This window comes from Schistocerca gregaria, chromosome 2, assembly GCF_023897955.1.
Source record: "Schistocerca gregaria isolate iqSchGreg1 chromosome 2, iqSchGreg1.2, whole genome shotgun sequence".
NCBI lineage: Eukaryota > Metazoa > Arthropoda > Insecta > Orthoptera > Acrididae > Schistocerca > Schistocerca gregaria.
In genome coordinates, this window is record NC_064921.1 from 1,031,031,365 (window position 1) to 1,031,047,236 (window position 15,872).

The 15,872-nt window shown below is 40.8% G+C and overlaps 1 protein-coding gene across 1 annotated transcript in view; it reads left to right on the forward strand.

The window, feature by feature from the left end:
* The window catches only part of LOC126335550 (uncharacterized), a 432,035-nt gene that overhangs the window by 275,446 nt on the left and 140,717 nt on the right, over positions 1–15,872 (forward strand). The window contains exon 8 of the mRNA XM_049998951.1: positions 8,409–8,572. Within this exon, the coding sequence (XP_049854908.1) occupies positions 8,409–8,572 (164 nt within the window). The remainder of the gene's footprint in view (positions 1–8,408; positions 8,573–15,872) is intronic.

Here is a 15,872-nt window from a genome sequence, read left to right on the forward strand (position 1 = left end):
AATACAAAAAGATAATTTTGGGAACTGTTATTTAGACATGTGCTACACTTGCCCAACCTTGATAACATTTGGCCACATACTTCTTCTGTTGGCAAACTACTCCACAGCACTTAATCTGCTTTACCCCACTCATAGTCCATAGATTATTAAATACAAAAATAACAACACATTGGTCAAAAATTCCATGTGTATATATCTCTTTCATCATAACAACCAAGACAATTTTCTTATAATAAATATTTACAAAATTTATGACAATTAAGAAATGGTATTACAAAATGCATGACAAAATATCTTTCAGATATTACACTTGGTACATAGAAAATGATGTAGACAGGCCAATGGTCAAGTTTCTATTGGTCCTACTCCTTTCTATCCCTTGAATCCATTTAAGTTGTGGTCTACCTCTGTGCCTTCTGTTTTTCAGTCTGCATTCAAATATATTCTTGGGTTTTCTTTATTTTCCCATTCTCATTAAGTGTCCAAAAATTAGAAAAATTGTCTATATTTTATTTAATCTATTATGTTACTTTCCTGTGTGTTATTTCCCATACATCCTCATTTGTTCTATGTTTCAAACAGGAGATCCTTGATTCTCATCTTACAAAGTCAATTTCTACAGATTTGATCTTCTTGAGGTTCTTCTCCATAGTCATCTAGCACTGAAAGCCATCAAAGGTAATTGGCTCAATAATTGTGTTTTATACAGGGTGATTCAAAAAGAATACCACAACTTTAAAAATGTGTATTTAATGAAAGAAACATAATATAACCTTCTGTTATACATCATTACAAAGAGTATTTAAAAAGTTTTTTTTTTCTTTCACTCAAAAACAAGTTCAGAGATGTTCAATATGGCCCCCTCCAGACACTCGAGCAATATCAACCCGATACTCCAACTCGTTCCACACTCTCTGTAGCATATCAGGCGTAACTGTTTGGATAGCTGCTGTTATTTCTCGTTTCAAATCATCAATGGTGGCTGGGAGAGGTGGCCAAAACACCATAAGAAAAAATCACAGGGGGTAAGATCAGGGCTTCTTGGAGGCCAGTGATGAAGTGATCTGTCACGGGCTGCCTGGCGGCCGATCCATCGCCTCGGGTAGTTGACGTTCAGGTAGTTACGGACAGATAAGTGCCAATGTGGTGGCGCTCCATCCTGCTGAAATAAGAATTGTTGTGCTTCTTGTTCGAGCTGAGGGAACAGCCAATTCTCTAACATCTCCAGATACTGTAGTCCAGTTACAGTAGCACCTTCGAAGAAAATGGACCAAAAATTTTATTGGCTAAAATGGCACAGAAAACGTTCACCTTAGGCAAGTCACGTTCATACTGAGTTGTTTCCCGTGGATTCTCAGTGCTCCATATACAGACATTGTGACAGTTGACTCTCCCATTAGTGTGGAAAGTTGCTTCATCACTAAACACAATCTTTGAAATGAAAGATTCACCTGTTTCCATTTGAGCAAGGATAAAATCACAGAAATCGATTCTTTTAATCTTATCAGCTGCAGACAGTGCTTGAATCAATTTCAGATGATAAGGTTTCATAACTAAACTTTTTTGTAGGACTCTCCATACAGTTGATTGTGGAATTTGCAGCTCTCTGCTAGCTCCGCGAGTTGATTTTCCTGGGCTGCGAACAAATGCTTGCTGGATGCATGTTACATTTTCATCACTCGTTCTTGGCCGTCCAGAACTTTTCCCTTTGCACAAACACCCATTCTCTGTAAACTGTTTATACCAACGTTTAATACACCACCTATCAGGAGGTTTAACACCATACTTAATTCGAAATGCACACTGAACAACTGTCGTCAATTCAATTCTGCCGTACTCAATAACACAAAAAGCTTTCTGTTGAGCGGTCGCCATCTTAGCATCAACTGACACTGATGCTTAGTCAACAGCGCCTCAAGCGAACAAATGTACACCTAAATGAAACTTTATAGCTCCCTTAATTCGCCGACAGATAGTGCTTAGCTCTGCCATTTGTCATTGCAGAGTTTTAAATTCCTAAAGTTGTGGTATTCTTTTTGAATCACCCTGTATATTAACTTTTGTTTTCAACCTGTATTTTGTGCACCATAAAACGGAGTTCAGTTTTGGAATTGCTTTCCTTCCTGGGCTCAGTGTGTTTCTCAAGACATCTTCATATGTTCCATCTTCATTAATTATGTTGTTGTTGTTGTGGTCTTCAGTCCTGAGACTGGTTTGATGCAGCTTTCCATGCTACTCTCTCCTGTGCAAGCTTCTTCATCTCCCAGTACCTACTGCAACCTACATCCTTCTCAATCTGCTTAGTGTATTCATCTCTTGGTCTCCCTCTACGATTTTTACCCTCCACGCTATCCCTCCAATACTAAATTGGTGATCCCTTGATACATCAGAACATGTCCTACCAACCGATCCCTTCTTCTGGTCAAGTTGTGCCACAAACTTCTCTTCTCCCCAATCCTATTCAATACTTCCTCATTAGTTATGTGATCTACCCATCTAATCTTCAGCATTCTTCTGTAGCACCACATTTCGAAAGCTTCTATTCTCTTCTTGTCCAAACTATTTATCGGCCATGTTTCACTTCCATACATGGCTACACTCCATACAAATTTCTCTTCTTCAGAAACGCTTTCCTTGCCATTGCCAATCTACATTTTATATCCTCTCACTTCGGCTATCATCAGTTATTTTGCTCCCCAAATAGCAAAACTCCTTTACTACTTTAAGTGTCTCATTTCCTAATCTAATTCCCTCAGAATCACCCGACTTAATTCAACTACATTCCATTATCCTCGTTTTGCTTTTGTTGATGTTCATCTTATATCCTCCTTTCAAGACACTGTCCATTCCGTTCAACTGCTCTTGCAAGTCCTTTGCTGTCTCTGACAGAATTACATTGTCATCGGTGAACATCAAATTTTTTATTTCTACTCCATGGATTTTAATACCTACTCCAAAGTTTTCTTTTGTTTCCTTCACTGCTTGCTCAATATACAGATTGAATAACATCGGGGAGAGACTATAACCCTGTCTCACTCCCTTCCCAACCACTGCATCCCTTTCATGTCCCTAGACTCTTATAACTGCCATCTCATTTCTGTACAAATTGTAAATAGCCTTTCGCTCCCTGTATTTTACCCCTGCCACCTTTAGAATTAGAAAGAGAGTATTCCAGTCAACATTTTCAAAAGCTTTCTCTAAGTCTACAAATGCTAGAAACGTAAGTTTGCCCTTCCATAATCTAGCTTCTAAGATAAGTCATAGTGTCAGTATTGCCTCACGTGTTCCAACATTTCTACGGAATCCAAACTGATCCTCCTCGAGCTTGACTTCTACTAGTTTTTCCATTCATCTGTAAAGAATTCACTTTAGTGTTTTGCAGCTATGACTTATTAAACTGATAGTTCGATCATTTTCACATCTGTCAACACCTGCTTTCTTTGGGATTGGAATTATTACATTCTTCTTGACATCTGAGGGTATTTCGCCTGTTTCATACATCTTGCTCACCAGATGGTAGAGTTTTGTCAGGACTGGCTCTCCCAAGGCCGTCAGTAGTTCCAATGGAATGTTGTCTACTCCGGGGGCCTAGTTTCGACTCAGGTCTTTCAGTGCTCTGTCAAACTCTTCACGCAGTATCGTATCTCCCATTTCATCTTCATCTAAATCCTCTTCCATTTCCATAATATTGTCCTCAAGTACATCGCCCTTGTATAGACCCTCTATATACTCCTTCCACCTTTCTGCTTTCCCTTGTTTACTTAGAACTGGGTTTCCATCTGAGCTCTTGATGTTCATACAAGTGGTTATCTTATCTCCAAAGGTCTCTTTAGTTTTTCTGTAGGCAGTATCTATCTTACCTCTAGTGAGATAACCATCTACATCCTTACATTTGTCCTCTAGCCATCCCTGCTTAGCCATTTTGCACTTCCTGTTGATCTCATTTTTGAGACGTTTGTATTCCTTTTTGCCTGCTTCATTTACTACATTTTTATATTTTCTCCTTCATCAATTAAATTCAATATTTCTTCTGTTACCCAAGGATTTCTACTAGCCCTCGTCTTTTTACCTACTTGATCCTCTGCTGCCTTCAGTACCTCATCCCTCAAAGCTACCCATTCTTCTTCTACTGTATTTATTTCCCCCATTCCTAACAATTGTTCCGTTATGCTCTCCCTGAAACTCTGTACAACCTCTGGTTCTTTCAGTTTATCCAGGTCCCATCTCCTTAAATTCCCACCTTTTTGCAGTTTCTTCAGTTTTAGTCTACAGGTCATAACCAATAGATTGTGGTCAGAGATCACATCTGCCCCTGGAAATGTCTTACAATTTAAAACCTGGTTCCTAAATCTCTGCCTTAGCATTATATAATCTGATACCTTTTAGTATCTCCAGGGTTCTTCCATGTATAGAACCTTCTTTCATGATTCTTAAACCAAGTGTTAGCTATGATTAAGTTGTGCTCTGTGCAAAATTCTACCAGGCGGCTGCCTCTTTCATTTCTTAGCCCCAATCCATATCCACCTCTCTCCATTTTCCTACACTCGAATTCCAGTCACCCATGACTATTAAATTTTCATCTCCCTTCACTATCTGAATAATTTCTTTTATTTCATCATACATTTCTTCAATTTCTTCGTCATCTGCAGAGCTAGTTGGCATATAAACTTGTACTACTGTAGTAGGTGTCGGCTTCGTATCTATCTTGGCCACAATAATGCGTTCACTATGCTGTTTGTAGTAGCTTACCCGCATTCCTATTTTCCTATTCATTATTAAACCTACTCCTGCATTACCCCTATTTGATTTTGTATTTATAACCCTGTAGTCACCTGACCAGAGGTCTTGTTCCTCCTGCCACCGGACTTCACTAATTCCTACTATATCTAACTTTAACCTACCCATTTCCCTTTTTAAATTTTCTAACCTACCTGCCCGATTAAGGGATCTGACATTCCACGCTCCGATCCGCAGAACGCCAGTTTTCTTTCTCCTGATAACGACATCCTCTTGAGTAGTCCCCGCCCGGAGATCCGAATGGGGGACTATTTTACCTCCGGAATATTTTACCCAAGAGGACGTCATCATCATTTAATCATACAGTAAAGCTGCATGCCCTCAGGAAAAATTACGGCTGTAGTTTCCCCTTGCTTTCAGCCGTTCACAGTACCAGCACAGCAACCATAGGAACCACACGTTTGTCTGGCCTCTTAACAGATACCCCTCCATTGTGGTTGCACCTACGGTACGGCTATCTGTATCGCTGAGGCACACAAGCCTCCCCACCAACGGCAAGGTCCATGGTTCATGGGGGGAGGTCATTAATTACATTCCCTAGATATTTATACTTTCACAATTACTCATTGTTAAATTTCATTAGACTTATTTGGTCCATTTAGATTCATTACATACTTAATTACTAATATATGAATATAGAACAAGTCAAATATGAGAATGAAGAAGACAGAGAGAGAGAGAAAACAAGAAAAATTCAGTTTACAAATAATGGTCATAAATCGGTGAACATCAAATTTTTTATTTCTACTCTACTAACAAAAACAACACAATTTGAATTTAGTCATAATTACTTATTCAGCTTACAATGCATTTTTTTTATAATTTTAAAATTCTTTTCCTGAATAAAAACACTATTCCATCATAAATGACTTAAGGTTATATTTAAATGCATTACTGAAGTTTTAAATCACTAGGTAGGCTGTTGAGAATTTAACTGTTATCTGTGAAATACTTTCTTGATACAATACTGTTCTATACTGGGACATGTGGATACTACTGATGTTTCTTTTGTTGTGGCTATGGAGAAGCTTATTTTGTCATAGGCATCCAGTACTGCTTAAAAGATACTCGTTTGCAAACAGGATACACTCATATATGTAAGGGCTTATTAGGCTCATTGTTTTCAGCTGTAGGAAATGTGGTCTATGTGTTCCCAGTTTCTTAGTTTGCCAATTGCCCTGACTACTCTTTTCTGCATCCTAAAGATTTTTATGCTGATGGCAGAGTTTCACCAGAAGATCAGCCCATACCAGAGTAATAAATGGAAGTATGCATAATATTCCTGAATGACTGTTTACCTGCTTGCACTTTGGCTTCTTTTACATGACAATTCAATTTTAAACTGTTTTGAATACATATCCCTAGAACTTTAGTGTAAGTGACTGATTTCACTAATGTGTTGTCAGGATATAGTATTTTATTAAATTCTTGTAATAGTGGAAATCTATAAAGACCGTTTTTTCTTTACTTATTATTATCTTATTTTTTTGAAACCAGCTAGTAACTAGGGACATCGAAGTATCTGTTGTTACTTTCATTGAGGCTTTGTCAGCAGCTACTACATACACGAAAAAAAGTTTTGCATCACCTCAGCTCTGTGAGTTCTGGAACCTGTACAGAAAATTGGAGTAGAGATCAACATAAACATCATTTCTGCCCTTTTTATTGCTCATGAAAACCACACATTGCATGTTGTACCACCATACAGCAATACCTTCAGAAGTGGTGGTCCAGACTGCCATACACACTGGTACCTCTAATACCCAGTAGCACATCCTCTTGCATTGATGCATACCTGTGTTCATTGTGGCATACTATCCACAAGTTCATCAAGGCACTATTGGTCTCTCTTCAATGGATATTTGACATACATCCCTCAGAGTGGTTGGTGGGTCATGTTATCCATGAACAGCCCTTTTCAATCTATCCCAGGCACGTTCAACAGGGTTCATGTCTGGAGAACATGCTGGCCACTCTAGTTGAGCGATGTCATTATCCTGAAGCAAGTCATTCACAAGATGTGCTCCATAGGGGAGTGAATTGTCATCCATGAAGATGAATGCCTTGCCAACATGCTGCTGATATGGTTGCACTATTGGTAGGAGGGTGGCATTCACATATCATATAGCTGTTGCAGCGCCTTCCATGACCACCGGCGGCGTACATTGGCCCCATGTAAATGCCACCCGAAAACAGCACAGAACCTCCATCTTGCTGCACTCACTGGACTGTGTGTCTAAGGCATTCAGCCTGACTGGGTTGCCTCCAAACAGGTCTCTGATGATTCTCTGATTGAGAGAATGTGTTGCCAATCCTGAGCGGTCCATTTGGCATGTTGTTGGGCCCATCTGTACTGCACTGCCACTGCATGGTGTCATGGTTGCAAAGACGGACCTCGCCATGGACGTCGGGAGTGAAGTTGTGCATCATGCAGCCATATTGCGCATAGTTTGAGTCATAACACAATGTCCTGTTGCTGCACAAAAAGCATTATTTAACAAAGTGGCATTGCTGTCAGGGTTCCTCCAAGCCATCATCTGTAGGTAGTGGTCATCCATTGCAGTCGTAGCCCTTGGGCAGCCTGAGCAAGGCATATCATTGACAGTTCCTGTCTCTCTCCATGGTAATGCAAAACTTTATTTGATGTGTGTATTGAAATTCTGATGTCATCAGCAAATATGACTGATACTTCAAGATCGAATGACTGCATTTCCTGCCTTTTGATGTTCAATTTTAGTCCCCATTTGCCATATCTGTGTATTAATTTTCTCACCATATAAAAGATACCTTCTTCATGGGTTGTAACCACCATCTGGTCATCTGTGATTAAAAGGGTAATCACAAAAAGTTCTTCTAGCTGTATTCAAATTACTGCATTTATTTTTTGAGTTCAGCAAGGTGATCTGTATATATATTTTGGAGAATGTTGGACATAATAGACTTACTTCAACCATAAAATATTGCTGTTTATATACAGTCTTTCCCAAAAATATCTATGGTGCTTCTTTTCCTTTATTTGTAAAGCTTAGCATATATCATGTGACGGTTTCCAGATAATATTAAAAATGATTGAGTAAGAATTCACTACAAGACATAACTGAAATCTCTGCAGCAGCCTTGTTTTTTTTTTTCCTGTTAATTTCAATTGCTTTTTGAAGCTAATATTGACAGTTAAATAAATTTAACACAGAGTTAAATGGTATAGCATGTTATATTCCTCTTTTAAAATATATGTGTGTTCAGATCAGAGTTTTTTGACGTCTTGTAGCTCTGAAAGCCTGCACCTGAAATTAAGTTATACTCTGACCATGTTAGTTCAAATGCCCTGGATTTCTTCACCAATGCAGTCCTCGTTATATTAGAATTGAAATGCTTCAACAAATACAGAACTTTTGTAAATGGATACAAAGTGTTTCATTATGTAAAACAACAAATATTGTCTTCTGATATCTGTTATCATGAGAAATAACATAAGACTCTCCACCATCTCATACATTATTTACAAGAATGGTTAAAAGAAACTATTAAGATAAATATCCACTGAAACAACAAGCATATGTGTAATTTCAGTACTTAATCTACTTCACATCAGATGACATATCTGATTCCAGATCAGATGAGAGACGTGCCACTGGTGAGAAACGTGGCACAGCCGTTGACTATGAGGGACTATCAACAGATGAAGCGGTATCTGTCATGAAAGGAGAGTTGACTACTGTTCAGGCAGAAATGGATGCACTTATGCAAGAGCTTCGTCAACACATAACAGCTACAGGTGAATAGCTTAACTAAGTATTTCTTCTTTATGTAAGGAGATGCTTGTAAGGCATTTTTTTTTTCAATTATGAACACAGTTGGCAATTAGAATCAAGTAAAATGTTAGTGTTTTTGTGCTAGTGGTAGTAATAATGCTGCAAATAATTTTTTGGGTATTTTCAAACAGTGGAAAATCCAGGATGGAATGAAAAACAGTATTATGAAAAGGGAAGTTGCTACTCACCATATAGCAGAGATGCTGAGTCACAGATAGGCACAACAAAAAGACTGTCACAAATAAAGCTTCCAGCCAGTAAGGCCTTTGTCAAAAATAATTCACACGCACACACACACACACACACACACACACACACACACACACACACACACACACACACACACATTCATACAAATGCAACTCACACACACTTATGCAAATGCAACTCACATATACATGACTGTCTGTGAAGGCTTCAGTGAGACCCTCAGTATATTTCGAGAGGGAACACTTGTCGCTGCAGATGTGATGGGCATGGGTGACTAGGCTGTATGGAAGGACTTCTTGGTATGGAGCTCGTGGCAACTGTCGAAGCGGAGGTATTGCTGGTGATTACTAGATTTGATATGGATAGAGGTACTGATGTAGCCATCTTTGAGGTGGAGGTCAACATCTGGGAAGGTGGCTTGTTGGGTTGAGTAGGACCAGGTGAAGCAAATGGATGAAAAGTTGCTGAGGTTCTGGAATAAAGTGGGTAGGATGCCCTCACCCTCAACCCAGATTGCAAAGATGTCATCAGTGAATCTGAACTAGGTGAGGGGTTTAGGATTCTGAGTGTTTAGGAAGGATTCCCCTAGATGGCCCATGAACAGGTTGGCATAGGATGGTGCCATGCAGATGCCCATAACCATACCTTGGATTTGTTTGTAGATAGTGCCTTCAAAGGAGAAGTCATTGTCAGTGAGGATGTAGTTGGTCATTGTGACTAGGAAGAAGGTTGTTGGTTTGGAATCCATCAGGCATTGGGAAAGGTAGTGTTCAGTACTGGTGAGGCCATGGACATGAGGGTGTTAGTGTAAAGGGAGGTGGCATCAATAGTGATGAGCAGGTCACAGTGTGGTAAAGGGACAGGAACTGTGAAGAGTCAAGTGAGGAAATGGTATCTTTTATAGGAGGATAGGTTCTGGGTCATAGGTTGAAGGTGTTGGTCTACAAGAACAATGATTCTCTCAGTGGAGGCACAGTAACTAGCCACAATGGGGCATCCTAGGTGGTTGGGTTCATGGAAGGTAGGAGTGTGGGGAGTGGTAGGGGTAAGCAGAGAGATGGACTCTAGGGTGAGGTTCTGGGATGGGCCTAAGGATTTGAGGAGTGACTGGAGATCCTACTGCATTTTTGGAATGGGGTCACTCTGGCAAGGTTTATAGGTGGATGTATCTGACAGCTGGTGGAGTCCTTTTGCCAGGTATACCTCGTGATTCAAAACAACAGTGGTGGAGTCTTTGTCTGCAGGTAGGATCATAAAGCTCTTTCTGTGGATGTAAGGTTAGTTTGCATGTTGAGGGACTTGGGGAATGATAGTGAGGTAAGGTTTGAGATTAAGAAATTCTGGAAACTTAACATGTGGAGATTTGGAAGCAGTGGAGATGGATCACGGTTGGCTGGAAGTGTGAACAGAGTTAGACAGGCATCAATATTGGTCTTTGGTTGAGTCTGATTGGTAGAGTTTTTGGCGAAAAACTGTTTCCACTACAGTGTTTGCTGGTTGTCGATGGTCAAACCTGGGACTCGAGATGGCCAAGCCGAAGCCAGGACCCACTGCGCCTTAATTCATCAGGAGGCCGAGCAAGTTCAATAGCATCAGGGGACAGTGCAGTGTGATACAGTGGTATTCAGAATATTCCTTTATTCACATAATTTACAGTACTACAATGGGCACAGCGTAGTGTCGGCGTGCTGCTCGCAGCACTGTTTTGCGACTCCAACCAGCTCAGCAACTCCTGGTATGCCGACGCCGCTGGTCCTTCATCAAGGTCACTCAGCTGGGAGTCGGCCACACTCTGCCTGGTCATCGCCCACTGAGGCATTGCATCTTGCATTGTGTAGCTGCCTGCGATTCCAGAGACTGTTACAGAACCTGGTCCCTGCTGCCCTCAGCCCTGTTTGGCCTGCTCTGTCCGACAATGGGACAAAGGTGGTTGTACTGGTCACTCGTGGCCCTTGGTTGCTGCTGTTCCCAGGACGAGACTGGACTCGAACCCGCACCCTCCTGGAGTTCAAGCCACAACTTGCCGCTAGTGATATTTGCCGGATGGCGACACCTGCTGCTGTCCCTGTTGCCACTGGAGCACTGCCATGTCCCCCGCAGCGTACGCCTTTGCTTGGACTCTGGTACGCCAGGTGGGAAGCAAATGTGGCCCATCCTGGAACCACTGCAGACTGCTGGCACTACCCTTCTTCAGGCAGACCTTGAAATTTCCAAGTACGCGGCTGTCGTTCTGTCGCGCCCCTTGTTGCGGCTCTGGAGGCAGAATACAGTCCGAACAAATACATAGAAATAAAGCACAGGTTTACACAGAGTATTTACAACATTGCTGCCTGACTGGCCCCTATAAGCATAGATCAGCACAGGTCCATCCCAACTCTCGACTGACCTGGCACAGCCCCTCAAGCTAAAAGTACCTGACTATCTGTACTGCTTTTCCTCTCATTTCTGACGTAGTGTCAGAGAGAGACAGAAACTACGTCAGGGGTAAATTCCCATACATCAGCCACTTACACATTGCCACTCCTGCCTCTGGCCTACTGCCTCACCTCATACGTCGCAATAACTTAAAGCAATGCTGCAGATCCCTGCCTCGCTATTTCACCACTCGAAGCAAATCGTACATGCAATACGCCACTATAGCTCCACGCTGTATTTACCCTGTCTGGCCTACTGGCTGCCGACTATTACCACAGACCACCAGCAGCCCCAGACGTCATTGCCCAACCACGCCTTTTTACTGAATTTTATCAAAATTCCCCTTTCCTATGACTAAGACTAATACTAGCGCAGCAGTAGGTACCGGGAGAAGGAGAGTAGGTCTTTAAAATGTCCTGCATGATTGAATTTGGGAGTGGGACAAAAGGTGAGGCTTTTGGAAAGGACTGGTATTTCTGGGGGGCTTAGGCTTCAGGAGGAAATGTTTATGACTGTGTTTCGGGTTTGTTTAGGTTCTGGATTATATGTGGTGGTGGGAGGGAGTTTTGGAGGGCGGGGTAAATGTAGTAGGTTTGTGAGACATGGTTTGCCAGCTATGAGGGGACATGGATGAGATTTGAAGGATGTTGTAGAGGTGGTGGACAGAGATACTCCAAGGTAAGAGTAGGAAGTGAGCAGGGTGGAGAGCTTTATGAGGTGGCATTGTGCATGTTGCTCTAGTTCTCAGAGGGCAAGAGTTTCAATGTGTATTGTTCGTTGGGGATTGCATAGTACTCAACACAAATGGATAGTGAGTTGGGAAAACGGAAGGTTATGCGAATGAGAGAGAATGAAGTACCGGAAATAGCTGTTTGTAGATGGTTAAAAACAACAATGCAATAAAGGCATTCCAGTATGTGGCCCAATTATAAAGGAAAAGCAGCTACATTTGACAAACAACTTGGTGGTAGTAACTTGTTTGTAGCAAGCGAAGGTTGGCTAACCAACTGGAAAAACGACATGGCATTCAACTGTTGACAGTAACTGGGAAAGGTCACTCAGCTAACAATAGAGATGCTTATGAGTTTGTGAGCAAGACACGGAAGATAACAGAGGAAGAAGATTTAACTGCTGATGTCTTGTATAATGCTGATGAAACAGGACTCGTAATGATGCTTCGTTCAAAAACATTAGCTGCCAAGAATGAGAAGGAAGCTCGTGGTTATAAGCAACAGAAACTGCATAACATTAATGGCATGTTGCAATGCAAATGCAAGTCATAAACCACCGCTTATGGTGATTGGAGAATCCCAACATCCACATTGTTTTCAACACACTGACATAAATATTCTACCAGTGCAGTATTGCACTCAGAAGAAAGCATGTATGGGCAGACAAATATTCTCTCAGTGGTTCCTTGAAACATTTGTACCAGCAATGAGACAAGAGCTAAAGAGGAAAAAGCTTCCACTTAAAACTACCCTTATAATTGTAATGCTCCCAGTCATCCTGCAGGTATTCCTCTAAAGTCCGATGGTGTACATGTACAACTATCCTTTCTCCCACCCAATGTGACAGGCCTGATTCAGCCAATGACCAGGGAATTTTGGAATCAATTAAACGTTATTATCAACATTCACTTCTCGTCTCCTTGTTGAATGAAAGTGAAAATGACTGTATCGAGACTATGCTGAAGGCATGGAAAGCAATTAACATACGTGATGTTGTGTTCCATGCAGCTGAAGCATGGGATAAAGTGGAGAGTGCTACCATAATGAAGAGCTGGAGAAAACTGAGGCCATCCATTGATGATGAGTTGGATCCAGTAGTGGGTGACAGTGATGAGCCAGTCAATTCAGGATTATCATTACTTTGTACACTGACAAGTTCCACAACCTTCCAAGAGGAGAGGAAATTGATGATGAACATATGTAACTCTGTGGCTGAAGGAAGAAAACTGTGATATGGACCAAACATAAACAGATGAAGAAATAATCAAAAGTGTGCAAGGAAGTAATGATGAAAGTGATGAAAAAGAAGACACAGGAGGAGAGAGCATGAAGATTTCTCACACTACTGGTGCTGAAGCTGCCAAGGTCTTCCTGGAGTTCATTACGCAACAACCAGATACATGCAGTACCGATGTAATGCTTGTAAAGTGGTTGATGATAAAGCATGCCACCATCGCATAGCATCATTGCAGCAATTAAAAATTAGGGACATGTTTCATAGTGAGTGATATGACTGTATAATTATGTACAGTATCACTCAAGGACTAAGTTTTCTTTGAAAATAAATGTATTTTTGGATTTAATAAAGTATATCATCTATGTTTTAAAATTGTATCCTTTGTTTTAGTTTGTTTTAATAAAGTACTGTACACTATATCCCTTATATTTTCAAAATAAATGAAAAATAAAATTAGTGAATAAAATAAATTTCAGACACTCAGTAATCTGGCACTTTCACTAATCTGGCACCCATATGTGCCAGGAATGGCCGGATTAGTGAGAGTCTAGTGTAGTTAAGAAAAGATATTATTGGGGCGAGGGATCCAGGGGGAACGGAGGTTGGGAGTAGGCATGACATAAGGATGAACCAGTTATATTGGGCGAGTGATTGAATAAGACACTGGGAGTTGTATGAATTGTGGGTATGATGTTCCTCATTTATGAGTACGGTGATAAGTAATTAAAGCCTTGATGAAGGAAATCTAGTCTGGGGAGATACTGAGTTATGAAGGGATTGTTCCTTTACAGTGGGATTGTTGGAGGATTAGAGGCATGTGTTGACATGGAACAGGAGTCACAGCTCTGGAAGAGATGCAGGTGCAACACCTGCCCTATCCACCTGCCCCGCACATCCTGTGTCAGTCATATCACAGGGTTTAAAATATTAATAGTGTAAATGTATACAGTTGAAAGTACACAATACTAGATGCAGAAGCATCTCAGTAAACATAGGTCCAAAAATGAACTCTTTGTGAGAGAATTGTGACTTTATGGTTATTAGCCACCACTGACTTCACTCTGTGTGAATTTATCCCATTTAGGGAAAGGGAGCAATACTGTACAACATTAATAAAATATATTAGACATACTTTGGTCATAATACAGATGTTTTGAATAGTCACAATAACAGTTACATGACTGTACTCATAGTTAAAGGAGGTGTTCAAAGTGTCATATTTGTACCTGGATACAGGCTTGTATCTATCTCCGCAATGAGTTTAAAATCATTTCAAACATGCCAGGATGCTTTTGAAATTCTTCACAAGCATTGACAAGTCAATTCACTAGTTCTTCAACCATGTTAACTAGAGTGGCATGCACTACACATAACACTGAAACCCATAGGGTTCAGAGCAGGTGATCTTTGAGGCTACAATACAGGTTCTTCTCACTCAGTCTATCTTGGGCCAAATCAGTGCATTAGATGTCATCTCATGATAGCAGCAAAATGTGCAGGTGCTCCATCAAGAATGTACCACATCCTCTAGCCTTGCTCTAAGGGGATATCCTTAAGTAATCCTGCAAAATGATGTCACAGTAACTGAAGATTATTCTGCCAACTGAGTTTCTTTTATAAAATGTATGGCCCAATGAGATGATTATCTAGTAAGCCTGATCACACATTCCATGAGAAACATCACTGATGTGGAGACTCAGACATCTGTGGGTTGGAGCCTCCATGTCTCCAAATATGAGAACTGTAATTAAACATGCCATAATGAGTGAACCCTGCTTCATCTGTTAATAAAATATTATTCTCAAATGTTGGGCTGCCTACAGCTTTTCTTTTTGCACCCACTGACAGAACATTAGTCTAGGATCAAAATGCACCTCTCTAAGTCACTGAACAGATTGTAGGTGGTATGATATTCTGATTTCCCTGGAGAGTGTTTGACTGTTTCCACATCTTCAAACTGTGGTGTAATTCATGCAGCCCTATCTACTTTCACAACATGTGCAGTGCTTGTAAATTGGACCTGGAGTCCTGTATATTGTAACTGTAGTCAGCTAGTGGTCGGGTCTACTTCTTGTATAAGACAGCACGTTTTGCTGGAAGTTATTCGAAGTCCTTGTCAGAGCATAATATATGCTCTAGGAGGCAGAACCACCTGTGAAAGTTGCCACAGATACACCCACTCTGCTACAATTTTTGCACAACCTTTCACGGACTTGATTGCCAACCAGCTCTCCACCGGAATAATGAATGGCCACCACCAAACTATGACAAAGAGTTATCACACAGTGGCAGAACTCACTGCTGAGGACAACATGCTCAATTTCATCTGCATCCTAAAGTCCCCCCTCATCTCCCAACTCCTCCCAGCAAAGAGAAAAAAAAAAAAATAGCTTCTCTGAATTACATTGGTGGAGTTTGTCCTCATAATACCTCATTTGATGTTGCAATCACCTTGGTCAGTATTTGTTAACCCCTACCATACACGTTCCACATCCCTATTCCTCCTCAGAATCATATAACATTCAGGCACCCAAATGATCCTATTGAGTGTGGTGGTCAATGGTTATCACTGTACTTGCATTTGGGAGGGTGAGCGTTGAATCCCCATTCAGTCTAAGATTTAGATTTCCATTATTTTCCTAAATCACTCCAAACAAATTCCAAAATGGT